Here is a 27,162-nt window from a genome sequence, read left to right on the forward strand (position 1 = left end):
GAACTCTAAATCAGTGGTTCATAAAAGTTAAAAGTATTAACAGTTTATTTCAAATATCAAATTCTACAAAAGAAAATGCTGAACTATTGTGGAAAGTTTTTGTGGAAGAATGTATGAGAAAGGGCATTTAAGATCCCAATTCTTTACATACTCTCTCCCTATCTCCTCACCCCCTAATCCCATCTACCACTGATTCCTTTCCCCTAACCCCAAGGATGAGATTTCAATTTATTGCTCTCATCAGTGGATAGATTGCCTGGCCTGAAGTCAGTAAGGCTTAAGTTCAAGCCCAGCAACATATACTAGTTAGGTGACTTGGTCAAGTTACTTAAATCCTCTTTGCATCAGTTTTTTCATCTATAAAATGAAGACAACAATAGCACTGACTTCCCAAGACTGCTGCAAAGATCAAATGAGATCACAGTAGAGTGCTTAGCTCTGTGAATGACTCCTAGTAATTGTTAGAAAAAAGTTAATACTGTTCTTATTATTGATGACAACAAGTAGTAATAATGACACTTAGGCACCAGGAAATGTCTAAGGCAGTATTTGGACTGAGGTCTTCCCAATTCCGAGCCTAGTGCTCCATCTACTGCAGCACCCAGTTGCCCAGGTGCTGGATAGAAGCTACAATCTATATGAATGGAGGGAGACTCTACAGATATAATCAGAGATCTCTAAAGTACTGAAGGAAGTTTTCCATTCATGTGGAAAGTAATGAATTTGAATGTACAAATATTAGGGGTTTTCTATCCAGAATAATAAGAACATCTTCCATGCTCTTTTTTAAAGAATACTGACAAATCACATTTAAAGCCATCTTTAATATCTCAAAAAGCAGTTTCCAATTTTAAATCCCCTTTCTTTGCTACTGTAGCTCCTTCAAAGCACCCAAACAATCCTAGAAATTCCTGAGAATGTGAAAAATCTTTACCCTTCCTTGTGCTTTAACTGTCGCTGTGGTTCCCAAAGCTCTTACCACATGGGGGCACTGCCCACACAGAGGCCATGTATGAGTGAGCTGACCGCACAGGCACAGACACACTTGACATTGCTGAAGTTAGGCTGGGGGGCCTAATGTCTTACTATCCTCTTTCCAAATTAACAACTCAGGTTTGCTATCCCCACACAGTGCCTCCCTCCAACATCAGGCAGCATACCAGAGCACATACTTATAACACTGTGATCATCCAGAGCAAAGTCTCACTCATTAAAACTAATTACAGAGGGCCAAAATTGTCTGAATTGGTGATAAAAGTGGATTAAACAATTTCTTAAAGTAACCATTATTTTCAATAAGCTACACTACTCCCAACAAACGCTGGCAGGCAGAGGCTGGAGTTTGAATAGGGCCATGATTAATGAATTGATTAGTAATTATTAATACATTACTAATAGTTACTGGTAAAATGCTTTAAGCTTTGTTTTTGTTTTTGTTTTTGTTTTTAAACCCTTGTACTTCGGTGTATTGTCTCATAGGTGGAAGATTGGTAAGGGTGGGCAATGGGGGTCAAGTGACTTGCCCAGGGTCACACAGCTGGGAAGTGGCTGAGGCCGGGTTTGAACCTAGGACCTCCCATCTCTAGGCCTGACTCTTACTCCACTGAGCTACCCAGCTGCCCTTTAAGCTTTGTTTTTTAAAATAATTTTAAAATCATTTTTCTAATCCTGTTTCCACTCTTCAGGTACACAGCAAGTCCTCTTTTTTCATTCCTAATAAAAAGGTAAGCTATATCTCAATTCCATTATAAATTCATAATCCTCCTGAGGACCAGGAGTGATAATATGAGCTGCTACCAAGGTCCACTTTAGCTTTTGAAGACAGCAGGACACTGAAAAGGACACTGGACTGGAAGGGAGGAGGCCTGGGTCTTAAGTCTGCCATTAATTTACTATGAGACCTAGGGAGAAATCATGTAATCTCAAACAGCCCTAGCCTCAGTTTATTCATCATTTAAAAAAAAAAGAAGAAGAAGAAGGTTGAAATACACCATCACTAAGGTTCTTTGGTAACTAGGTAGCTCAGTAGATAGCTAATCCTGTGTTCAGGAAGACTTGAGTTTAAATCCAGCCTCAGACACTTATGAGCAATGTGAATGAGCAAGTCATTTAAACCTATTTACCTTAAATCCACTGGAGAAGGGAATGGCAAACCACTCCAGTATCTTTGCTGTCCCCTTCTGGGTCTGCACCTTGCTCTTTGTCTCCACAAAAATTCTTTAGAGTTAGGTGCTTTTTTTGGTTGTTTGCTCATTTTTCCTATCTGATTATAGGTAGACTCTGTTTTCTGGGAAGTTGGGATACCCTCTTAAACTTCAGTCCTTCCTTGATGCTATTTTTGGCTTATTTTCTGGGTTGTTACTAGTTTACCAGATGGTCTGGGGGCTGAGAGCTCTGAGAGCCCTCCTCCTCATGCTGATTCAATTGACCCTTGAGATACTGATAGCTTAAAGATTTTTCCTAACTTTAGCTTCAAACACATAACTACATAAAAACATTGACTTGAATTATTCATCTCTACATGTCAAATTTCCATCACTTGATCATCAGTGACCTAGATGACTGCTTTCTGTATCTACTGCCTTTAAAAACAAACAGCTGAACCCCAAGGAAATAACAATGGGCTCTAGAGATAGTCCCTTCCAAAACTTTTTATTTTTCTCTTAACAAAGTAGAAGAGTGCACATGCTGGAAGAAAGATGGGAAGAATATCATACTCATAAAATGAGTAATTTACAACTGAGTGGGAGAGATGGCATCATCAAGATGTTCAAATTAAGAGAGGCTTCTTTTCTCTCACATAGGCAAATTTGAAAGGAGACAACTGAAGCTGAGAATTTCACTTGGTTTACAAAGCTCCCAAAGGGGCAGATGTTTGGCGATTACATATAGTTTTTACCATAGTCACTTGAAAAGAACACATTTTCAAATGTTAATTTTTTAAAAGAGAAGTATCTCAAGGTCTTAGTGTTTCAAGCTCCCAAGAATATTATGTTCCATTTATGGGGCAACATTTCTCACAGTGGCATTGTATAAGAAGTATAGTTGTATTTAGATAGAAGATATGAATCCAAATATAATGGAAGAATGGCAATGTCAGAAGATGAAAATTATGAGATGTACTTGGAAGGTAGATCTGAATACTAGCTAGCTTGATTTCTAATTAAGTAAAATAAAAAGCTACAATTGCATCCAATTATCTTCCACCCACATCCTTCAGCTTCCTGTCAGTACCTACTCATAGGAAGGCTGAAATATATGCAGGATCCTTTTAGCTGGTTTTTCTTCTCTTTACCAAAAATTCCTTATATGAACATGTAAGTATTAAAAGAAGGAAAATCTGTGGCAGTCTGGCATTGTTCCCATTTAACAAAAAGTAGAAGACATAAAGAAACTCTTTGAAATATCTTTCCAGTAACAATGAAACTCACTTTCAGCTTTAGAACCACTTTTAAATAGAAATGGCTTCATTCAAAATAACCAAGAAGGACTGAACTCAGAGACAGCATCAGGACCCCACACATGCCTGACAAATGGGCAAAAGGAGGGCCCCTTATGACCACTCTACCTCCCCATTCAACCTACTACCAGTCATCCTGGCCCTAGACCAATACCTCTCCATCCAGTCTTACTCAAAAAAATTAGGCTAAAAAGAAAAAAACAAAGAGACTTGTTGAAAAGAATATTCTTAGGCTAGAATGAGTTCTTATAATAGTCAGCATGTAAATAATAAGATCCTACAACTAGATATTCAGAGCAAGTCTGAGGGGAAAAAACAATTTCTCTAACATTTGTAATGTTTTTATTTTTGTGAAAAAAACAAAACAAATGAACAATTAACTCGAATTCCTAGTGGTAAAATTTGTATAACAGTGTTTCTAATGAAAAATACTAAATGGTTCAGAGAAACCTATACACTCCTCTATTTTTAAGGGGAGGGAGTTATATAGAATTTGGCCCTCAGATCTTTAATCTCTGCAGTAAACAAATATTCTAGTGATGCAGTTTGTAGCTGATAGTTCCACCTTTGGTAACATGTAGAATTAAGTAAAGTCTGGTAGGCCACTATCTTTATCACCACATTTAGCCAGTAAAGAGCCTAGTAGGAGGAACCCTAGCATGACAAAGGACTGAGCAAAGGACTCTATGTAATAGCATTCAAGAGCCTCAAGTGGGTGAGCCCAGCAAAAGGGTCTGCAGGGTCTTCTTTCCTCACTTCCTCTTTCCTCCTAGCATCAGTTAACCTAATCACAACAAAAACTAGCAGCACTCAGATGAATCTTAATGAATATGAGAGTGGTTGGAGCAGAGAAGTTTCAAAGAGTTGAATTTGACTCATGTTTCAACAAATTTAACCATATTGTCCAACATGGAGCTATCAGTAAACGACAGAACTTGAGTGACTGCTCAGTTTTATTAAGACTGATGATGTCAGCCTGGGAAATCTTTTGAAAATTCCTAGCATTATCATCTGTTCAGATTCAAAGGCAAAACAATTAACGTTAGTAGACTTCCTAAAAACGAGTTCATTGGGAAAAACTTACTTTTACCCCCCCAATAATTTTTTTCCCACTTTTTGGAAGTCATCAATATCCAGGAGGAGCCTGCATTGGAGAAGCAGGCAGCAAGTATGGCAAGAGAACGTTAATTCTTTTTTGGGGGGTGGGGCAGAGATGAAAGATATCAAACGTAGTAAATGTACATTTACTATTCACCATCTTCCATGTAAAGGAACTACATCAAAGGGGAAAATACCACTAAAAATTTCTATAAACATTTTTTTTGTCCATGATGACATCCATGAATGAGATCAGTAGGTCCAATTCATTCTTTATCATTCCACATTTCATTTCTCCACCACAATTAGCTTGGGCAATTTCACTCTGATTCTTTCCACATCAGCACAAGATTAGACTTTCACCATACAATATGTAGCAGGGACAACGTCTTATTCCTTCCTATGACTACTTGGGAAAAGATAGATTGGAGATTATGAGATCTGCTTTTCTTTCCCCCCACCCACCCCTCTCCCGCACACACACATCTGCTACCTTGAGGAATCAGAAAAGTTAAGAATGAGAGTCAGAGAGACAGAACTTGGAACTACCAAGGCAGGAGAAATTAAGACTGGTTGGATTCCTTCTTCTAGAACAGAGATCTAGGATGTTCATAGCTCAATCAAAATCTAGAAACATCCTTTCTCTGATATTACTACAATTACTATTGAGTGCTGAAGGCCAGGTTAAAACTAAGCACAAGAGTTTTAGGTGCTCATTTGATTCCACCAATTTTATTCTGCAAAAGATGAATTCATTAAATCTCTACAACTAATTCAGGGTGGAGAACAGGATTTTCTCCAGCAGCATCCCAACCCTATCTTAGTAGATAAGTCCTAGGGTTGGGTTAAGTGGCTTGCCTAGGCTAGATGGAGCAAGTAAGTCTCAGAGATGATATGTGAAGGCAGGTCTTGCTGATCCAAACCCAGTAATGTAAACACTCAACAGTGCTGCTTCCAGGCCCCATCAATCACATCTTAAAACTAGAGTGATAGACCTTGAGCAAAGCAATACTCCAGACCTCACAGAAGAAAATGATGAGGGAAGAATTAAAAGTAAGAAGTAAAATAAATGGCTGGAGGGAATTTTCACCTCAGTGTCACCCAGTTCTCCCATGTAGGCCTGTACTCTTACAATGAATGAGTGACAAAAAACAACCAAAACAGGAAGCAGGAACCGTCTCCAGAAGTGTCCACCAAACCCAGAGGCTGACCAGTGCTGCTTTTTCTTTGTTTCTTAAGTGACTTAAACACACAGATTAGAACTGCCTAGATTTCTGCAGCCCCAGATCCTCATTAAAGAGCATTCTAAAGCGTACTCAGCACAGTGTCACAGACTGGCACATGGAAGGAGGCACTGCACACAGCCAGCACAAGACACAAACCCTCACAGACATGCTTTTTCTCTTTTAGCCAAAAATAAGGCAAAAAATTGACTAGATGGCAGAAGAAAGCTTACCTTCTAAAGGTGAGAAAATAATAAAACAAACATAAGAACAAAAACAAAAGGCAGAAAGAAGTCATAACAGTGAAGTCAAAACAGTAAAGTGCTTCTAAGGCTAAGCTAAATTAACTCTAAAGGATATCAATGGTTTCAATATAGAGATTAGCTATAATCTAATTAAGAATTGTGTGAGACTCTCATATCAATAAACAAACACTACCTCCTTAGACAAAGCTCCAGGTAAAATTAGCCTAGCCTGTTAAGTTTCATTTGGCTCATCACTGGAGGGAGAGCAGGCCCTGCCTGGCAGAGGAAAGAAATGGTACCATTAAGGAAAAGGTTAGCAATTCCAGCAGGGAATTGGGCTATGATATTCTCGATTTAATTGTACCACTGGCAGGCTACCAGACCCTGGTCAAAAACATTTGTTGTGAAGTAAGCATTGGGAGTGCTGGTCTGAGTAACAAGAATCTGGCTTTACCAGCCTGGGCTCCACTCACCCATTTCTATGTCACCCAGAAGAGTGCAATCAAGTTCCTAGAGTTCCCAGACCAGATGCCTCATAGGTATCGGTCCCTATAGGAAGAAACAGGCCAATCCACAGCACAAGGCCATAGCTGGTAGAGTCAGGGGAAATATCTCCCTACAATCAAGAATAGGTTCAAGATAAAGAGAAAAAAGGAGACTGGAAAACTCCTAAAACTAAAGATTATATGAAAATAAACTTCCCAGTTGAGTTTTATATCTTTTCTCCTAGGATCAAAGGAATACATGCCAAAATTTCTCCATCATTGTCTCAAGAGCAAAGGTTAGTGGGGAAGAAGTTTTCCATGAGGTTTCTGAGTAGAATAATCCTGATTTAACTTCTTATAATGGTTCAAATATAGGCTGAACTTTCCCCCCCAAATATGACTTACAGGGAGCCTCAGGTAGGCTATTATCAGGTTTATTTTTCAATGCATACCTATATAAAAGGTTCCTTTCAAAGAGATCTCATAGTCAAGCTTGGCCTTTACTCAGACCATCATGGTGCTTCCTGACAATACCAACCAGTAAAAAGTGGTATAAGAACCATTGCCAAAATTAGGATTCTTTCATCCATCCTTCCCTAAAGGTAGTACCCATTAGAAAAGCATTCGCCCATCCAAGAAACCAAAGAGTCCTGACCCGAGTTAAACAAGTTGAAGTATATGGAACATTACTCCAGGCTATATGTGTATTCTATTTTGGTCAAAAAGAAGTAGCTGGCCCCAAAGCAAAAAAAGTTACCTCAATAAATACCTGATATGTCATTAACAAGCCCTTCCCTCCCACCCCCCACCTCATCAGGACTGGTCACCAGTTTTCTCCCAAATTCATGCTTACCTTGCTGGCCCACGCATCTTCATCCCAGGAAGTAAGCTGTAACACTCGGATGATCTCATTAATTTCTGTGCTCATCTTTTCCACTGTAAAGTTTCGGTTTTTCAAAGCTTCTTCAATACCTTGGTTGTTTGCATTTCTGGTAGTTACAAAAATCTTCATAGCTGTAAAAACACACTAGAAGTTAGAAATTACACCTGAAATTCAGTTTCTTTGTATAAGATTAGCTGCAATATGTGCAGAAGACATTAAGTTTGTACAATCATCATAAAAAAAAGAAAAGAAAAAGAAGTAAAGTAAACCAAAATTTCCAATCCAGAAATACCTCATCAGAAGAGGACTAAACACACAAAATGTCATTATAACTACTTATAAATGAAGGGAATAATTCAGTACAAATGACTTAAAACTAACAGCCACAGAGTACTCAAGCCTCCTCAGAAAGCCAGAGAACCCTGCTCCTAACCAGTTGAAGTTCACATGGAAAGAAGGCAAAGATTCATCTCATTATATCAGTGTCATGTGCCACACAAGATCATACTGAGAGATGGTTTTGGCAAATGTTTTGCTAAGATCTAGGTAAACTGCATCTATAGTATTCCCTTCAAGGAACAGAATAATAAACATCCAAAAAAAGTGATAAGAGTTATCTGTCATGACTGTGATTATCACTTGCTTTACTAGACGCTCTAGAGCCTAACAGACTTGTCAGAAATCAAAGACAAACTTCACTGGTGTATAGACCATAGATTCCAGTGTTTTCCTATTTTTGAAAATCAGAAAAACATTTGCTCTTCCCCAATCCTGTAATAGCTCTCTGATTTTCTATAATCTTTCAAGTATCTGATAATTATATCAATTGTATTTAAACCCAAGGTTATAGTTCATCTGAACCAAGTGACTACATCTTTTCTCTTCATGCTTGCTCCTTACACTTATTCTTATACCAGTGATGGTGAACCTTTTAGAGCCCGAGTACCCAAACTGCACCCTCACCTGCGTGTCAGTCCCCCACTTTACCCCAGACAGGGAAGGGAGGAAATGCTCCCATTGGGCAATTGGGCCAAGGGCGAGTGATGTGAAAAATGTTCTCGGGTGCCCATGGAGAGGGGAAGGGGAGCAGCCCCCTCTGGCACATATGCCATAGGTTCACCAACACAGCCCTAGAGTCTATGTGTACTGGTAGAAGAGTGTGCCAGGCTTTTGGGGGAAGATGTTTTGTACCAACTATTCCTACTATACCAACTTAGTAAAATACCCCTTTCTAAAAACTAATTATGTCAGTGTAGCTAACTGATAATCATGGGAGAAATATACCATTATGGGCTCATGGGCTATAACATTAGAAAACCACCCTTCAGGAAACAACAAATTGGGAAAAAATTTTTATAACAAAAAACTCTGACAGGGGTCTAATTACTCAAATATACAAGGAGTTAAACGAATTGTATAAAAAAATCAAGCCATTCCCCAATTGATAAATGGGCAAGAGACATGAATAGGCAATTTCAGAAAGAAATCAAAAGTATCAATAAGCACATGAGAAAGTGTTCTAAATAATTAGAGAAATGCAAATCAAAACAACTCTGAGGTATCACCTCACACCTAGCAGATTGGCTAAAATGAAGAAGGGGAGAGTAATGAATGCTGGAGGGGATGTGGCAAAACTGGGACATTAATGCATTGCTGGTGGCGTTGTGAACTGATCCAACCATTCTGGATGGCAATTTGGAACTATGCTCAAAGGGCTATAAAAGAATGCCTGTCCTTTGATCCAGCCATACCATTGTTGGCTTTGTACCCCAAAGAGATCATAGATAAAAAGACTTGTTCAAAAATATTTATAGCCATGCTTTTTGTGGTGGCAAAAAACTGGAAAATGAGGGTATGTCCTTCAATTGGGGAATGGCTGAACAAATTGTGGTATATGCTGGTGATGGAATACTATTGTGCTCAAAGGAATAATAAACTGGAGGAATTCCATGTGAACTGGAAAGACTTCCAGGAATTGATGCAGAGCAAAAGGAGCAGAGCCAGAAGAACATTGTACACAGAGACTGATACACTGTGGTAAAATAGAATGTAATGGACTTCTATACTAGCAGCAATGCAATGACCCAGGACAATTCTGAGGGATTTATGGAAAAGAATGCTACCCACATTCAGAGGAAGAACTGTGGGACTGAAAACACAGAAGAAAAACAATTGCTTGAACACATGCGTTGAGGCGGACATGATTGGGGATGTAGACTCGAAACTACCACACCAATGCAACTATCAACAATTTGGAAATAGGTCTTGATCAATGACACATGTTAAAACCAGTGGAAATACACATCCAGCATGGGGGGGGGGGAGATCTCGGGGGGTGAAGGGGAAAGTAAGAGCATGAATTATGAAACCATGTTAACTTTTCTAAAAAATAAATATTAATAAATGTTTAAAAAAAAAAAGAAAACCACCCTTCAACCCTTTTATGATCCTAGACTCAGAGGGATAAGAAATACCCAACCTGTCAGTGCTAATGAGACCTGGGACAATGAGGTTCAGAGCATGTGCTATGAAAACATTTTTTTTTAAAGGAGAGAAAATAGAAGGAAAGCCAAAAAGAAACACAGACAAGGAGGATTGCTTTGAAAGTTACATGCTGAATTTACTATATACTTAAAGGGAAAAGCAAGCAGCATTTGGTTCTTTAAGAGAGATTCAAATGGGGGCAGCTAGATGGCTCAGTGGATTGAGAGTCAGGCCTAGAAAGGAGAGGTCCTGGGTTCACATCTAACCTTAAACATTTCCCAGCTGGGTGACTGGGCAAGTTATTTAATCTCTATTGCCTAGTCCTTACCATTCTTCTGCCTTGGAAGCAATACACAGTATTGATTCCAACACAGAAGGTAAGGTAAGAGAGAGGGAGAGGGAGGAAGAGAGAGAAAGAAAGAGAGAGAGAGAGTAAAGAAAGAATAAGAGAAAGAGAGAAGTTGAGATTCAAGTAGAATTCTCTTTGTTCTTTTTTGTATACAGAAATCTTTTTTTATTTAGTGATAAGTTCAGATTTTTTTTAAATTGGAAAAAAGAGGATAATAAAAGAGGATAATAATTCTAGAAGAGTATATTAGTATATACTGCTCTACAATTTTCAAATTAGATCTCTAATATAATAAAGCTTCTAACTGAATTACAATTACAATGTCTTCATAAAAAAACCAATAAGGAAAGAAGCTAACCTACAAACTAAACCTGGGATATCTAATATTTACCAGTTAGTCTGGGAGATACCAGCTATAAGGGACAGAGTCTTTATGGAGGCTAGGAAAATATCCCTGGGCCAAAGGGTAAGAGAATCTCAGGTAACCATTAGGAGAGTTACACAAAAAAACTAATACCAACTGAATCTACAGCCACTTGGCTGGACACAATGTCTAGTTACCAAATCAATTATTGCTTCTCTTTGTACAGATGGATAGACAAGAAGACAGTGATGTGCAGTTAAGAAAATATAAGAGAAATACAAAATCCATCACATTAAGAAAAAAACAACACTAACTTGAAGGCTCAGATCATATACTTAAAATTCACTGTAATGAAAATACATAAGTAAATACCTGAAATGAGGACTGGCAATAACTCTTTCACAGTGTTCATTGAATTCACCAACATCACTCTATGCTCCTGGTGGGTCAATTCCTGTTGTCTTTCATCAATCATTTTGGCCATTTTTGTCATTCCTAGTTCATAAAAAACAAAACTATCTGTGATAAGCAGTAGGATGAACCCTAGATACAGTCTTGGTTTAGGTCAAACCTCGTTAAAGTAATACAATAACAACGAGAATTAAATAACCTCTCTATGAATGTAGATATAGGTGTATATATATATACATGTGTAATTAATTATATTTAATATAAATATATAATGTATATATTACATAATACATAATTATATGTAAAATACAAATATATAAATTCTACAAGCACTGATGGCCCACTGACTCAACAAAACAAAATTTCAATAAAAGAAAGAATATAGATAATCCTTTAAAGCTTGATGTATAGATTTTAAGCTGTTCTCAAAGGTATAGCTAGCTAGGAATTCTGTACTAATGGGGCCCCAGAAAGTTATTGAATATTATAACAATAAAAATAATGTAGATTCCATGAAGTATTTTCATTTAGGACTTGGATATATCCAATCCACATGCTGCATTGTGGGTATAGCTGTGCCCATAGTATTTAAGAATCTCCCAAAATCTAATAGCAAAGAATACTTTGAAAGCTTACATTAAAGGTATTAAGGAATAAATAATGATAATACCAGGAGACATCTGATGTCTTTTCATCAATGGTCTAACATTTACATTTTAGTGGCATAAGTCAAAAGAATGACTTGGTTCTCTAAATCACTAAGAAACTTAAGGAAAGTCATCTCTATGATCTTCCATGATGCTTCAAATTAAAAGTACTTTTTTATGATTATCTACAATAGATACAAATTTCCATAATTACAATACTTTAGCTCAATATAACACTGTTATCAAACGCATTCAATCTAAGGGATATCTATCCACATATAGGGAAGTTTAGTTACTTAGGTCTCAAAAGGATCTTACTATATATAACATGATATGAATCCCAAGAGCAGAGTTATGCTGAGAAGACAATGTTTGTAGACAATGTTACCTTAATAACGCGGTCATCTAAAATGTTCAAGATTTGGGATTTGCGATGTGAATGTTTCTATGTAACTTAATTGATCTCAGCAGGTAGGGTCTCTCTTCTAGGCTATAATTACTATCATTAAGTAAAACTGGATTCATACTATGAGTTTTTAAACTGTAATTTTAAAATAATTTCCTCTGCTTTGGTTTAATTATTATTCTAAAATTTATTTTTTATTTGGGTAAGGAACTTTTTAAAAACCTAAGCAACCACAACATCATAATTCTCTTTAAATCTCATTAGATTATTCAGTCTTGGGCTACCAACAATCCATTGGTGGTAGGAGGATTCATTAGTAAGCTAAGATTCATAAAGGGCCACAGGCCAGCTGGCAAACAATGAAGGAATACTGTGTAATACAGAGTAGAGAGGTCAAAATTCAGGGTGGCCTTCAGCATTACAGCAATGGAAAACTATTTCCTACATTCTCAGGCTACTTTTGCAATATCTGGTTGAATGTAACTTCACCAAACAGGAACAGGATTTTTATATATATTCCCCCCAAGTATTTAGACATAGTGAACTATCTTCAATCAACTATCATCAAAATAGGAAGCTTTGGAACCTCAACAGTATACAAATAAATTCCAGCCTCCTCCTGCATACAAACCTTAGTTTCTGTATTTTTACATTTTTATATTCTTCACAAATATCTTTGAGAGGAAAGAAAAAAGTTCTATCCTCTTGATCAAACAAAGATAATGTAGAGAAAGTTCTAAGTGTCAAACCTGGTCCCAAATTCTTAGTGTAGGTGACCAAATCCTCCATTGTCTCTACCACTTCTGCCACTGTTAGATATTCCAAAATGCCTTTGCACACACGGATGATTTTGCGGACCTAAAAAGAAAATCACAGAATGCTCAGAGACCCATCTAATTCAACTTCAAACTCATCAAAAATCTACAAAATCTCTAAGAAATAGCTATAAAACTTTCACTTGAAAATTCTACTGAAAGAAATGTACTACCTCCCAAAGCGGGCCACTGCATGTTTGGATAGCTGAAACTGTAAGGAAGTTTCTCCCTATAGCAAGCCTAACTATGCCTCCCTGAAACATTTCCATTGCACTATTCCCTCTACGACCGATCCGAATGATTGGTCTAAACCTTGTCTCAATGGAGAGCCCTTCAAATAAACTTTAGTGTGCTAGATTAAGCAAAGAAATATTAAGTCAAGTAGATGGTCATACTGATATGAAGATATTAATATTTCATCACCATGTTAAATAAACTTAAATTCCCTATCAATGAAGTCAATAACTTTTAAGATCAAGTTTGGAGTGGGTGTGTATAAATGGCTCATTCTCACAACTTAGAAAGTGGGTGGCAAACTTAATCCTTGCTTTGTTGGAAAACAGAGGCCAAAATTTGCCCCAAAATAACTAATTAGAGGAGCTTGGAATAGGACCTAAGCATTTTTCATTGTTTGGGGTACTGAGTCCCTACTGTGGACACTCATAATTTACCCTTTCTGCTATAGAGGGAGAACACAGGCAATGTTCACAAGAATAAGATACCTACCTCAGCCTCATCAAAGGTGAGGAGCAAGTCAGAGGTTCCAGAAAGTATACCCCTTGAGCCATCAATCAGATAATCACGAGCTGGCACGGAGTAAGGATCTGCCTGAAGCATCTGGGCTGCCTGAACAAGCTTAGTACAAGCATTTTCAACCCTGTGTAGAACAGAATGGCACTTAATAATATTCACTGACTGAGGCCAAACAGAAGAAGAACATGTGCAAATACAAATGACTCGAATTCATTCTTTTACTGTACACTCAAAAAAAAAAAAGTCTAACAATCAAGTCCTTGGACATTCAAATATCCAAATGGTCATATAAATTTGGCTTTCTAATAAGGGTCACATCTTTTAAGTTCGTTCATTCATTCATTCAACAAACATTTACTGATGTGCCATCTATTATAGCATATTACTAGTCTGTGCTAAGCCCTGATTCCATTACTGCTACTCAGTTCCACAGAAAGGAAGGCAGCAGGTTCAACCTTCAGTGTTGTTTTTATACTGACACACAAACACTCTGGTAAAGATATAGCACGAATGAGTAATATCCTTGATATGATCAAGAGTTTTAAAAAAAGGGAAGTTTGAAGAAGGTGCCTGAAACATAGTGACTTCATACTTATGTGGAGAAAAAAAATGAGTGTGGCTATTAGGAAGGAAATATGAGGTTAAAACCACAAGTTTTCTACCAATATGGCTAAATGGACATCTCAGAAACTGTCTTACTATATGACTATTATCATGAGTAGCAAGACAAGTTAGGCAAGACCCACTAAGGGTAAGAAACCAATACAAAGTTATTTCTATTGAGAAATTCAAAGCACATTAACTGAGAAATCAATTTTTAAATCTCTTTTGACTTAACACATGATTAATTCAATGAATACTTCCTGAATGCCTCCTAAGGGCAAGGTGCCATGCTAGGAACTATGAGCATAGAAGACAGTCCCTGACCTAAGGGAACTTACAATTTAGTAAGAGAAATAAAATATGTACATGATTATTAACTCCAGAAATCCTAAGGAGAAAGAAATTATTTCTAATTGAGGCAAAGTCTAGTAGTAGGGATGAACAAGGGAAGTAGCTGCCTGGAGCACAACATGTAGAAGCTGGCTACAATAAGGGGCATTTTTTAATATTACTTTTAACAAAATATAAATGTGCTTGATGGAAGGTAGGCCATTGACATAGTGAATGAATGAGAATGAAAAAGAAAAGGCAAGTGGAAGAAAGATAGAGGTAGACCTAGCCAGACAGCAAGAAGGATGAATGAAGTTGTGAACCTGGGAAACTGGAAGGATGATGGGTACCCATCAGAACTAGTGACTGATTCGGTCAAGAAATGCCACCTAGCAGAATGGGTTTAGAGGAAATGATAATGAATTCTGCTTGGACACATTAAGTTTGAGACACCTAGGGGACATCTAGGTGATGAGGTCAAGCAGGGAGTTCAGGAAGCTCAGGAAAGAGATTAGGGGTGAATATATCCATTTAGAAGCCTTCTGCACAAAGATAATTTAAGTCAAGGGAGCTGGCAAAATCATTGAGGGAAAGAGAGAAGGCAAAGTCTTGGGGAAAGTTGTGAGGAAGATTATTTAGTATTAATTATATATAGTTTATTTGGACCTGGCAGGAAGGGCTGGAGAATTCCAAGAAGGAATGAAGAAGCAGGAAGTGGGGCTTGGACTTGGGGAGACTCAATAGTGGTTGGGGACATAATTGTTGCTAACCCTGGGAGAACTCAGAGTTAGGGAAAATGGCATCCAGATTCCCTGAGATCCTGAGAGAGGTGGAGGCTTTCAGCAGTGGACAACAGACATGCAGAGCAGCACCAAGTGGGGAAGTGGTTTGTGATCTGGTGTACAGCATGGCAAACTCTCTCCCTACCTGGGTACCTTGGATCACCTGTCCTAGTGGAGTTGGCTCCTGGCATCCTGAGACCATCCTTGATTTACCGTGAGATCCCAATTGAAAGCCATCCTCAGGCCCTTTAGCTGAGCTGACCATACCTGGCTGGAACCAGGTTTGGAGGAGCTTTTCCCCTGTGACTTCAATACTGTTTCCTTTGGGCCCTACCTGGCTTAGGTCAATAGAATAGTGTAGTCAAGTCCTTTCCTGTCCCCTGTGGTTTGTCCTTAGTTGTTAAAAGCAGAATCCCTAATACCCATCCTTGTTTATTTGTTTATTCAATTAAAACTGTTACAACTTTTACCTGTTGCCTGCTGGTTATATAGGCTCTAACCTAGGTGAGCTAAGTGACTGTTGGTCAAACTGCCATTCTTGTGACAGTTAACAGCTTGGCAGTAAACCCTGGTCTTCCTATCCTGTTTGGTCCAGACCATCAGACATTCCTGTCTCTCTTTCAACCCAGTGTGAACCCACAAAACCATTTAGATTACATTCTTAATAATCCTCCATTACAGGAACAGCCAAAGTTAGGAATAGGACATGGATGATGACTCAACTAATACTCAGCAAAAAAGACTAGGAAGGGGCTGTCAGACAGAGAGATGAACCTGAAGAAGCCTTTGTCATAAAAATCAAACTGACAGAATATCTAGGAGGAGCGGAGAGAGAGAGATCAATAGTGTGAAATGCTAGAGATCAAAATAAATAATGACTAAGAAAAGGTCACTGCAATTATCCACTGAAACGTTGGTAAACTTGTCATAAGTTACTTTACAGACAGGATTCTAACTCTGGCAGATAGAAATTGGTGCCTTCAGAGAATTCTTCTAGCTCTGCCAGCCTATGAGTCTCCATGCTAGTTTTTTGAATCTTGCTGTATCACTGTTATCTTTTTTTTCCACACCCATGAATTGTACTGTAAGCTTTGATAATGGCTCTTAATCTCCCAGGGACCACGTTTAATGCCTTTCTTCCAATCCCTGGTGGGGATGGGATTTTCTATGAGTTTGGCTACAAAATAAAGGACAACAACAGCTCCTGAGGGTAACAGTCATGGGAAGGCTTTTTTTTTTTTGGAAGGACAGAAGATATGTAGCTATAGGAAAGAGGATAAAGAAAAGGATAAAATAGAATTTGTAATTGTGGGAAGAGGTATGTGAGGAGAAGTTCCCCAAAATGGAGTGATAAGATCAAGGGCCACACTCTAACTAGGAATTCTGGCATCTGGTGAAAATCTAGTGTGTCTGTATGGGAAGTCATCTAAGAAAAGAAGGGAATGCAATGTTTGACCACTTGCCCATGGTTGAGACAAACTAGACACAGAGGTTCATGGGAGTTGAGGAGGCTGGGAAAAAAACACACCAAAAACTGAGAGACCAGAGTGTTTGAAGAGGACAAGATACGCAGAAGAAAAGATGCCAGTCTAGCTCATCCTGCATTAAGTTCAATATGAACGGATACTGAATTTATTGGGAAGGAGGGACAACAACCTGGACATCCACAGACAAAAGGAACAAAGATCAGAACAGATGGAAACAATTGTAAAGGTGTTGCCAGAAGACTGTGGCAAAGGGAGGGTTAAAAGTGCCATTAAGCAGCAAAGAGAATACACTCCAGACTGTGTGTGGGAGGGTATTTATGAGAGAAGGGACAGGAGGCCAAGAGACACACTACCTTCAAGAGAAAGCTCAGTTCCAATGAGCACTACAAGCAGAAAGAATGGGAAAGTAAGGGATATAGATCACAGATTTGACATCTCCGATAAGAACACTGTGGCCCAGAGAGATGAATTGAGCCATGCAAAGAGTTCAGAGGCAGAGCCAGGGCTTAGTCTTTAGCTCCGATAATTTTTCAACAGCACTGCACTTGAGGAGAGCTCCAGAGGCTACAAGGAAAATGGAAGGCAGAGAGAAATCCTGACTAGTAATAAGTTACTAGGTAATAAGTGAATAACAGCCAAGGAAGGCCACCTAGCTGCTGCAGGCTGCAGGCTAAGCAAAGCCAGGAGAAGCCTGAGCAGGGTGCAGAGGGAAAGCAGGAGGCAAGGAAGAGAAAAAAAGAAGCATCTGCTCCCAACCCACCCCAGTGAAAAGGTCAACAGGAAGAGAGGCTAACTGGCTCCTGGAGTATAGAAGGTAGGCCCACAGTAGGGAAGGAGAAGAAGAGGCAAAGAGACTGGATGGGTCCCCTGTGATATTGGAGTAGATCCAACTGATCAAAAGCACAAATGGAGGAGAGATGAGTGTGTTGACCATGGCAAGAAGAACAACTTCTTCCTTCAAGACTGGAACAAAGTAAGACAAAATAAGAGATTATGTTAAAGGGATTTGAGGTATAAAACTGGGCAATAGTCATTCATAATTGACTGTCTATTTTTTTCCAGGTAGAATGTAGATGACATAAAAAATACATGTAAGAAACAAATGTGCTACTGAGAACACTCTAAAAAATCTAACTCCATGGGAGTCAAATATCCCCAGGCACAAAAAGTTTTTATATTTTGGGACTTCTTCTTTAGATAGTTTCTTTCAGGGTGCATACTTATCCCTTTATAACATCATAACAATCAAAACTATTCATAGTACTTTTAATTAAAAACAAGGCCTTATTGGGTAAGGGAAGAATTAAAGTGTAAGGGGGAAGGTAGATCAGTGGTTAGAAGACCAGGCCTAGACATGGAAGGTCCTGGGTTCAAATTTGACCTCAGACATTTCCTAGCTGTGTGACTCTGGACAAGTTACTTAGCCCTCATGGCCTAGCTCTTACTGATCTTCTGCCTTAGGACCAAAATACAGTATTGATTCTAAGGGTTTTTTGTTTTTGTTTTTGTTTTTTTACATGTAAGGGGGAAGAAGAAAAGAAGGGAACAGGTTGGTGTGAGCAAGAGATGTAACTGGAAAATGTTTAACAGGGGGGCAGCTGGGTAGCTCAGTGTATTGAGAGCCAGGCCTAGACGGGAGGTCCTAGGTTCAGATCCAGCCTCAGACACTTCCTAGCTGTGTGACCCTGGGCAAGTCACTTGACCTCCATTGCCCACCCTTACCACTCTTCCACCTAGGAGCCAATACACAGAAGTTAAGAGTTTAAAAAAAAAGTTTAACAAAATAAAGTACAATATAATGTTAATTTATTGTTTCTAAATGGAAGGTAAGCCCATTTTTACTCCAGAAGGAGGCACCATTCTGAGAGAAGTCAAAGTTCCCTGCCTATTAGTCATTTGGAAGTCTGAGCTATAGCTACCCACAGAACTATGAGTCATAGATATGGTAGCTGGAGAGTTCTAGTTAGCAGCACAGTTATAATTTACAGAAATCAAGCCCACATGTTAATGGGAACATGATGTGTCTATACTTGATAGGCTTTAATCAAGTTCAACATGTAGCAAGTGTACAACACAAGATTCAAGGAGATAGCCAACATCATGTAAAACAAATAAAACCTAATGTTCTAGACTGCCTGCTCTCAAACTTAAAAGATACCACTGGCTTTGTCAGTGAATATCTCTTTGATCTGTCCAAACTGTACAGTACCCTGCAAAGAGGCTTTCTCAGTCTATTAATGTCAAAGAATGATACTGAAAAGACCTATATGTGTACATTCAGAAAAAGAAATAAAGAGCAGTGCGTCATACTGAAAGCATCCCAAACCACATAAGGCCACAACTCGCTCCTCCCTGCCAAGACAAGGATATCATAGTAAGAGACTTAATCCCCCTCTCCCACGAAAAAAAAATCAAAACTCCACCAAAATTATTTCAAATTAACTTATTTTGGATTGAGACAAGAATGAATATATATTCTTAAGATTTTTAATTTAATATTCTTAAGTATCTGGTTTAAAAGTATTAATTCAAATAAAGTATAAGAGGGGCAGAAAACTGTGGCTAAGAAGAGAGCCACTCATCACTAAACTGACCAGTCTGTAATAAATGATTTGGTCGAATCAACATATGAAACAAAGAAAGATACAAAATAAGTCAATGCCAGTAATAATAGCAGAGGGGACAAAGAGGTAGGCTAAGAATCACACCATTTTTAAGACTATTAGTTCTCAATTTGAATTTCTGGCAATTCTCAGTTCGAAATTCTGGTCTACTGAGTAACCAGCATATACAGTACTGGAGGAACTGAATTCTGTCAATTTTGATATTCTCACTATTAATAAAGCCAGAGGGGGCAGCTGGGTGGCTCAGTGGATTGAAAGCCAGGCCCAGAGACAAGAGGTCCTAGGTGCAAATCTGAACTCAGACACTTCTTACCTGTGTAACCCTGGGCAAGTCACTTGACTCCCATTTACTAGCCCTTACCACACTTCTGCCTTGGAACCAATACACAATATTGATCTAAAACAGAAGGTAAGGGCTTAAAAATAAATAAATAAATAAACAATTAAGCCAGAAAATAAAAGGAAGCTGCAGTTAAGTAGAAGGAAGAGACAAAGAAGTTGGCAGAGATGGTGTTATTGGAATTCCAATGATAATAAAGAACATGGGAACTTGATTATCATATAGTACGGATATCAGGATAAGAATTTGCAAAAGGCTAACCAGGAGAAAACCGTAGCCTCTGCACTAGCAGCAAGGATGGAGAAGTAGAGGAATTCTACAAAGAACTTGATCATACCCTCCAAATTAAAGCAACATGTTTTGAACACTCAATTACTTCATTGCAAAGAGAAAATGTTGAAAAATATATTTGACAAAAGTAGGTTCAGGAGTAAAAAGAAGAGAAGGGCAGTAGTTTATATAGAAGTTTCCTTTCCATATATTACAAATCCTTTCTTTAAGAAAGTTGGGGAGTGGAAAAGGGGGGGAGCTAGAACACAATGGACATAGTGAAAAAGGATTAAGATCATAGTAGAAAAGGATTAAGGCAAGTTAATTTTATTCTTACAGGCAGGAAATGACTTGCTATTCAGCTGACATTAAAAAAAAAAAATCAACTGTCTGTACACAAGTAAGCCACTGATTTATTAAAGAAACAATCAAAATCAAAACTTACTACAAAAAGATCAGAATTAATTAGATGTAAACAAACTGTTGATGCTAAAAATAGAAAATAATAAAAGAAAGGACATTGACAGTAGACTCACCATTTCCTAAATCCAACCAATATAGAGCAATAGTCTTAAAGAAAAAACAAAAAAATCTAGAAACTGCTTGAAACAGAGGAAACAACCGGTCTTAGCAAGCTGAAAAAGATGGCAACAAAAGGAAACACCAGTCTACAGTATAAACTCATCCATACAATCTTATGGAAGTTGATGGGATTGGGAAGAATGTCAGCTCATTAACGAAGAAAAAGAAGAGGAAAACAAATTTACATAAAGTATGGAAAAAGGCCCAATTAAGATCATAGGATCATGGACTACAGCAGGGCTTCTTAAATTCTTTAACCTCAGAATAACGTTTTATTGAATGCATAAAATAAAATACGTAGGACTACAAAAAATTAACAAAGGTTAGTATAAATAAATATTAAAAAAATTTTTTTAAAACATCCTGGATCTCAGATCTTCTGAAATCTATCCACAGATTCTTCAGGAATTAGAACTTTAGAGATCATGTCATTCCAATCCCTTCACTTTATAAATGAGGAAAACTGAGGTCCATTGAGGTTAAATTACTTAACCAAAGTTACACATCCACAGGAAACATGAGAGGTGAGATTTGAACTCAAAGCAGGGTTTTTTCCATTAAATCATGCTGCTTCCAAAATTAAGCCAGATCATTCTAAATGCATTAGGGATGAAACTGGAAGGATAACAAATTGATAAAAAATAGAAAAGATTAGTCAAGATTTCCATAACAAACTTTTTCCATCAGAAACAGTGGAGCCATGACAAATCTGCTCAAATATTATAGTTCTTCAGTGGCTTGATATTAACCAATGGTACCAGTAAATAGCAAGTTAACCATGAGTCAATAATTTGATAGGGTAGTTAAAAAAAACAATCATGACACTGAATTATCTAAATAGTTATAGATTATTTGAGAACCAAGAGGTGACTTTTTTCACTCTATTTTTAACATTGCTCAGTCCTCTAAGCATTATGTACAATTCTGGATCCAAAAGTAGTTTATGTTATATACAAAAAAAAATTTTTCTTTTTAAGGCTTAGAAAATAGTTCCTATAAAGAATACCTAAAGAACCTGAGTTTACTTAGCTTTAAGAGGAAATTAATAATAGTAAAAGGCGAGGGGGCAGCTGAGTGGCTCAGTGGATTGAGAGGCATACCTAGAGATGGGAGGCTCTGGGTTCAAATTTAGTATCAGATACTTCCAAGCTGGGTCACCCCGAGCAAGTCGCTTAAACCTTATTGCCTAACCCTTACTACTCTTCTGCCTTGGGACCAATACACAGTACTAATTCCAAAACAGAAGGTAAGGGGTCTTTTTTAATAGTAAAATGCTATTCAAAATGAAAAATAACCAAAATGCCAATTAAAATAACTATGCTATTAGCTCATGCCCATCCAACTAACAAAAGATGGGACAATTCAATGTTGTAGGAATTTGGGGGAAAAAAAGAAAGTCAATTCACTATGACTATGATTTAGTCTAAGTGTTCAAGATGTATAATTTTCATAAAATCCAAGATTTAAAATTTTTTAAGAAAAAATTTCAGGAAAAGAAGCTCACTAACTCCTTGAATCAAGAAAATGAAGTCTTTGGAGAAAGTGCCATAAAGAAACCTCCACTGCATCAAAGGATCCAGAATGAACTTTGAGGTGTAATTGATTAAAATGAAGGAGGTTGAACACATTTATTCTGAATGTAAACTCTTATGCCAAATGGGACTGCCCTCTAATTGTCTTTTTGTCAACGCACCTAGCAAACACTGGTTTTGCTCTCTCTTCTATTTCCCTCTTATCTCTAACTATTGCAGTTTTCTCTTAGAAAGTGCAATATTATATACACCTATAGCTAGAAGACTTTTAGAGGTATAAGCTGGTTATGCTAAATGATTCAATGGGAAGACTAGTCTCTCAAAGAATCACAGTGGGGACTGTGAAAGGGAATTCTTTATTCTCTCAGTCTATTTTGAGTTAATCAATCTAAGAAACCCCTACTTAACACTTTGTTATCAAGTAAAAGAATTCACAAGTCACTTACATGGAGAGCTCCACCCTTTTAACCCAATCAATCAGAAACTTGTGAATCCTTTGATAGGAGTTGACACCTTCAGTGGATAAAAGGTGGATCCCACAGACACTGCCCCCCTGGGCAGTGCTAGGCAATTTGGAAGCTCTGATTGGCCCCTGGGAAGAGGGGAAAGGACAAGAAAGGACTATAAAAAGTCCTAAACAGCTTTAGCTGGTGACCTGCCTCTTGGAGGTGACTTTGGCCTTGGACCTTGGCTTTGACTTCTGACCTTGGTTCTTGGGTGAGTGAGTAGCTGGCCTTCTTTTCCTGGCTTCTGGAAAGATTAGTTCCGGAGAGGCCTTCCCCTCTTGAAGAAGGCCACATGGGTTGAACACTGGGTCCTCCGGACCATGGTTAACAAGTGCTAAGTGTTAACAAGCGCTAACGGGCTGAGCACCAGAGCAATGAGCAATATTTAGTATGATAGGCTAGACATCTTCTCTACCCTCTTTTTGCACTTTTTCTACTTTCACTCTTTCCACTTCTTTAACTAGGAACAAAAAGTGACTAAATTTTCCATACACTTTGACCCAGAGACTGCAATCATACTACAAAGAAGCAAATGAAAACAAGATTTATCCATAAAAATTCCTGTAGCCACACCATTTGGAATAAAATCCTAGAAATAAAATAAGTGCCTAAAGATTGATGAATGGTTAAAAAAAAACTGAGGTTTTTTTTTAACACTATGTAAAAGTATTATGCCACAAAAGGAACAATAAATATTAAAAATTCAGGAAGTGATAGAAAGACAATACATAGCGAATAGTGAATACACAGACTAAACAATACATAGTGAAGAAAGTAAAGCCAAAAGAAACTATACCTATTCAACTACTGTCAAGTAAATAAAGATAACACTCAAAGAGAGCAAGCCAAGACAATGGATAATGTTAAAACCAAATGATTCAAATTAAAGGCTGAATCTTTCTTTTCTATTAACAAAAGTGGAAAGTGATATGAATTATGAAATGCAATGACTATTAGTGGTTTTCCTTAAATGTTTTACAGGAGCATACTTCGTAGGGCTGGGTTTGATTGTTGGGAACCATCTCATAAGATCCTATGCCCAAAGACTTAAGAGCTAGAAGGGACCTTACAGACCTTCAAATACAATTTTCTCATTTTACAGATGAGCAAATTGGGGCCCCCACAGCTAGCAAGTGTTTGAGGAAAGGAACTTCCCAAGCCAAGTCTTCTGGAGTCCAAGTTCAGCATGGCATCTCCTACACCATAAAGGTCAAAAACATGGAATGAGGAAGGTGAGGCACATTAATATTATTGTTAATAAAAGTTATTATTTAGAAAGGAAAAAGCTGTCAAAGTATAGAGAGCATTGAGTTTAATCAGAAAACCTATGTTCAAACTCTAGCTTTGCAACTTAGAAACTGAGTGACCATTAGCAAATCTTTGAGCTTCTCAGAGTTTCAATTTGCTCATCTACCAAATGGAAACCCTGGGTCAATCACAATATTTATCTCAAAGAGTTATGAAGATAAAGATAGAACATACACACACACACACACACACACACACACACACACACACACAGAGCTTTGTTAAATGCTATCAAACAGAATTATTATTGGGAAGTTCCATACCCAAAAAAGAAGGAAGATAATTTGACCCCCATTGCCTAGCCCTTACTGCTTTCTGCCCTGGAAAAAATATTATCTACATCAGAGGTGTCAAATACAATGACTCAATAGTCCTCAAGTATAGTCAGGACCAGATCAAAAAATGTGACTTGGAAATATTTGATAAAATAAAAATAAAATATTCCAAATAAAAATAAAATTAAATAAATAAAAATACAATATAACACAGATAGTGTTAACATGTGGTTTTTAAAGTCAAATATGCTGCCAGCAAGATCCCTGGCTTACAGTTTAGTGGTCCAGTTTCTATTTGACATCACTTTTCTACATGATTCAAATGATAAGATTTTATTTACTACAGTTTATAGAAATTTAACTACATCAATACCTTTCAATGTATCTATGATTTCATAGACATGAACATTTCTTCCCACAACATATTATCTAGTGTGGATTCTTGTCTATGTTTTCCCTTAGATCCACCATTGAAAATCTACCCAATTCTGGGACATTAATGCTGGTAGAATTGTGAACTGATCCAACCATTCTAGATGGCAATTTGGAACTATGCCCAAAGAGTGCTAAAAGACTGCCTGCCCTTTGATCCAGCCATATCATTGCTGGGTTTGTACCCCAAAGAGATCATAGGGAAAAAGACTTGTAAAGAAATGTTTATGGCTCTTTGTGGTGGCAAAAAACTGGAAAATGAGGGTATGCCCTTCAATTGGGGAATGGCTGAACAAATTGTGGTATATGCTGGTGATGGAATACTATTGTGCTCAAAGGAATAAGAAACTGGAGGAATTCCATGTGAACTGGAAAGACCTCCAAGAACTGATGCAGAGTAGAAGGAGCAGATCCAGAACATTGTACACAGAGACTGATACACTGTGGTACAATCAAATGTAATGGACTTTTCTACTGTAATGCAGGATTGCTGCAAGAATCTCTTGCATCTGCAAAATCACCAGAAACAATCTTGGCAGTTAGGGAAACGGAATGTTGACCCAGCCAGTCCCTGGTCTCACAGTCAAACCGTTGGAACTGGCACTATAAATATCCCTGGAGTACCAACTGTGGGTTCTGATTTCTTTGACCTGACCCAGACATCCAGCTATCCCCTTGGACTCCCCCTTGGGCCCTGGGAGGAAGGGAGGTGGAACGTGGGAAATTAGTTTACTTAGGCAAAATGAAAAATAACCAAAATGCCAATTAAAATAACTATGCTATTAGCGCATGCCCATCCAACTAACAAAAGACGGGACAATTCAATGTTGTAGGAATTTGGGGGGAAAAAAAAGTCAATTCACTATGACTATGATTTAGTCTAAGTGTTCAAGATGTATAATTTTCATAAAATCCAAGATTTAAAATTTTTTAAGAAAAAATTTCAGGAAAAGAAGCTCACTAACTCCTTGAATATTATACACAGCAACAACAATAGTGTATGATTTGAACATCTATGAAGGACTTAGCTAACTCTCATCAATACAAAGATCAAAAACAATTTGAAAGGACTTATGATGAAAAATGCTATCCAGGGGGCAGCTGAGTAGCTCAGTGGATTGAGAGTCAGGCCTAGAGACAGGAGGGTCCTAGGTTCAAATCTGGCCTCAGACACTTCCCAGCTGTGTGACTCTGAGCAAGTCACTTGACCCCCATTGCCCACCCTTACCACTCTTCCACCTAGGAGCCAATACACAGAAGTTAAGGGTTTAAAAAAATAATAATAATAAAAATGCTATCCACCTCCAGAGAGAAAATTGATGGGAGTCTGAATGCAGAACAAAGCAGGTCATTCCTCAGGTTTTTTTAATGTGTTGTTTTCTACAACATGAGGAATATGGAGATATGTTTTGTATGATAGCACATGTATAACCAATAGTAAATTGCTTACCATCTCAGGGAAGAGACAGGGGAAGGAACGAAAGAATAGGGAAATCAAAATGTTAAAAAACAAATGTCAAAAAATGTGTTCTCATGTAAGTGGGGGAAAAACCTAAAACACTAGTAAAGAAAAAAAAGTTTAAAAAAAAAAAAAGAAAGAAAATCTACCCAATACTCTAGAGGTTTCTTCTTTAAATCCTTTTAAGTTCCAGAAGAACCAATTTCAACTTTTCTTTTTTGGGGGGGCATTATCCACCAACTGATGAGCTAGAAGCTTTTCTCCAAGTCCTTTTACATTTCATGAGAATTATTTCAGTTTACTTTTTGCTCTGTAAACTAATTTAAAAATCACCAGCAAAGTGTCTTTTTTAAAGGTAAAGGCAAAATGAGTCAAAAATTATTTCTTCATCACCAAGCTGCTTAGAAACGTTTTACAAATTGTTAAGATCACTCAAAGTTCACCACAGGGAAGATCATATTTAAGACTTTATGAACTGTTTTATTTGGGGAAGTTTGTGAAAAGCAATGGCATCCAACTGGGATCACTATTGAAAGCTCAAAGGTAAAACTATTTAAAGCCTGAGAGTTTGCTATAGTTCAAAAATGCAGAGAAGCAGCTGTCAAACATGAATGAATATTTAAGGAAAACTTGGTCAGAGGAATTTGGGGATGCTGTCTTTTATTATACCACTAACAGAAAAGGCCACAGGTTCACATTAAGTAGATACACATATGGCACATTCTCTCTACATACAATTAGGGGGCAGTGCCCATAGTGGCCATGACAATGAATTCTAAATTAAGACATTCCTTTGTCTTTTATAAAAACCTACAAGATAATTTAAAAATATTTGTTTTACCACAAATAACTTCAAGTATTAAAGAGATTTGTTTATTTAGTTGGAACCTAAGATCTCACTGAAAGAAAAAGAAAAAGATAATTAACAAGAGCTAAAGGCCTAAGAAATATGAAAACTGCCCTTTAATTCAGGTCAAAAGAAAGCCAAAACAAGTATGCTTTAATCCTG

At 37.7% G+C, this 27,162-nt stretch overlaps 1 protein-coding gene across 2 annotated transcripts in view; it reads right to left on the minus strand.

Moving 5' to 3' along the window:
- VCL (vinculin) overlaps positions 1–27,162 on the minus strand; it is a 111,721-nt gene that overhangs the window by 37,674 nt on the left and 46,885 nt on the right. For both annotated transcript variants that reach the window (XM_044659056.1, XM_044659055.1), the window contains exons 3-6: positions 13,597–13,747; positions 12,805–12,913; positions 10,964–11,086; positions 7,365–7,525 (exon numbers count right to left, since the gene is read on the minus strand). In XM_044659056.1, the coding sequence (XP_044514991.1) occupies positions 7,365–7,525; positions 10,964–11,086; positions 12,805–12,913; positions 13,597–13,747 (544 nt within the window). The remainder of the gene's footprint in view (positions 1–7,364; positions 7,526–10,963; positions 11,087–12,804; positions 12,914–13,596; positions 13,748–27,162) is intronic.

Source organism: Gracilinanus agilis, chromosome 2 (assembly GCF_016433145.1).
Source record: "Gracilinanus agilis isolate LMUSP501 chromosome 2, AgileGrace, whole genome shotgun sequence".
Lineage (NCBI taxonomy): Eukaryota > Metazoa > Chordata > Mammalia > Didelphimorphia > Didelphidae > Gracilinanus > Gracilinanus agilis.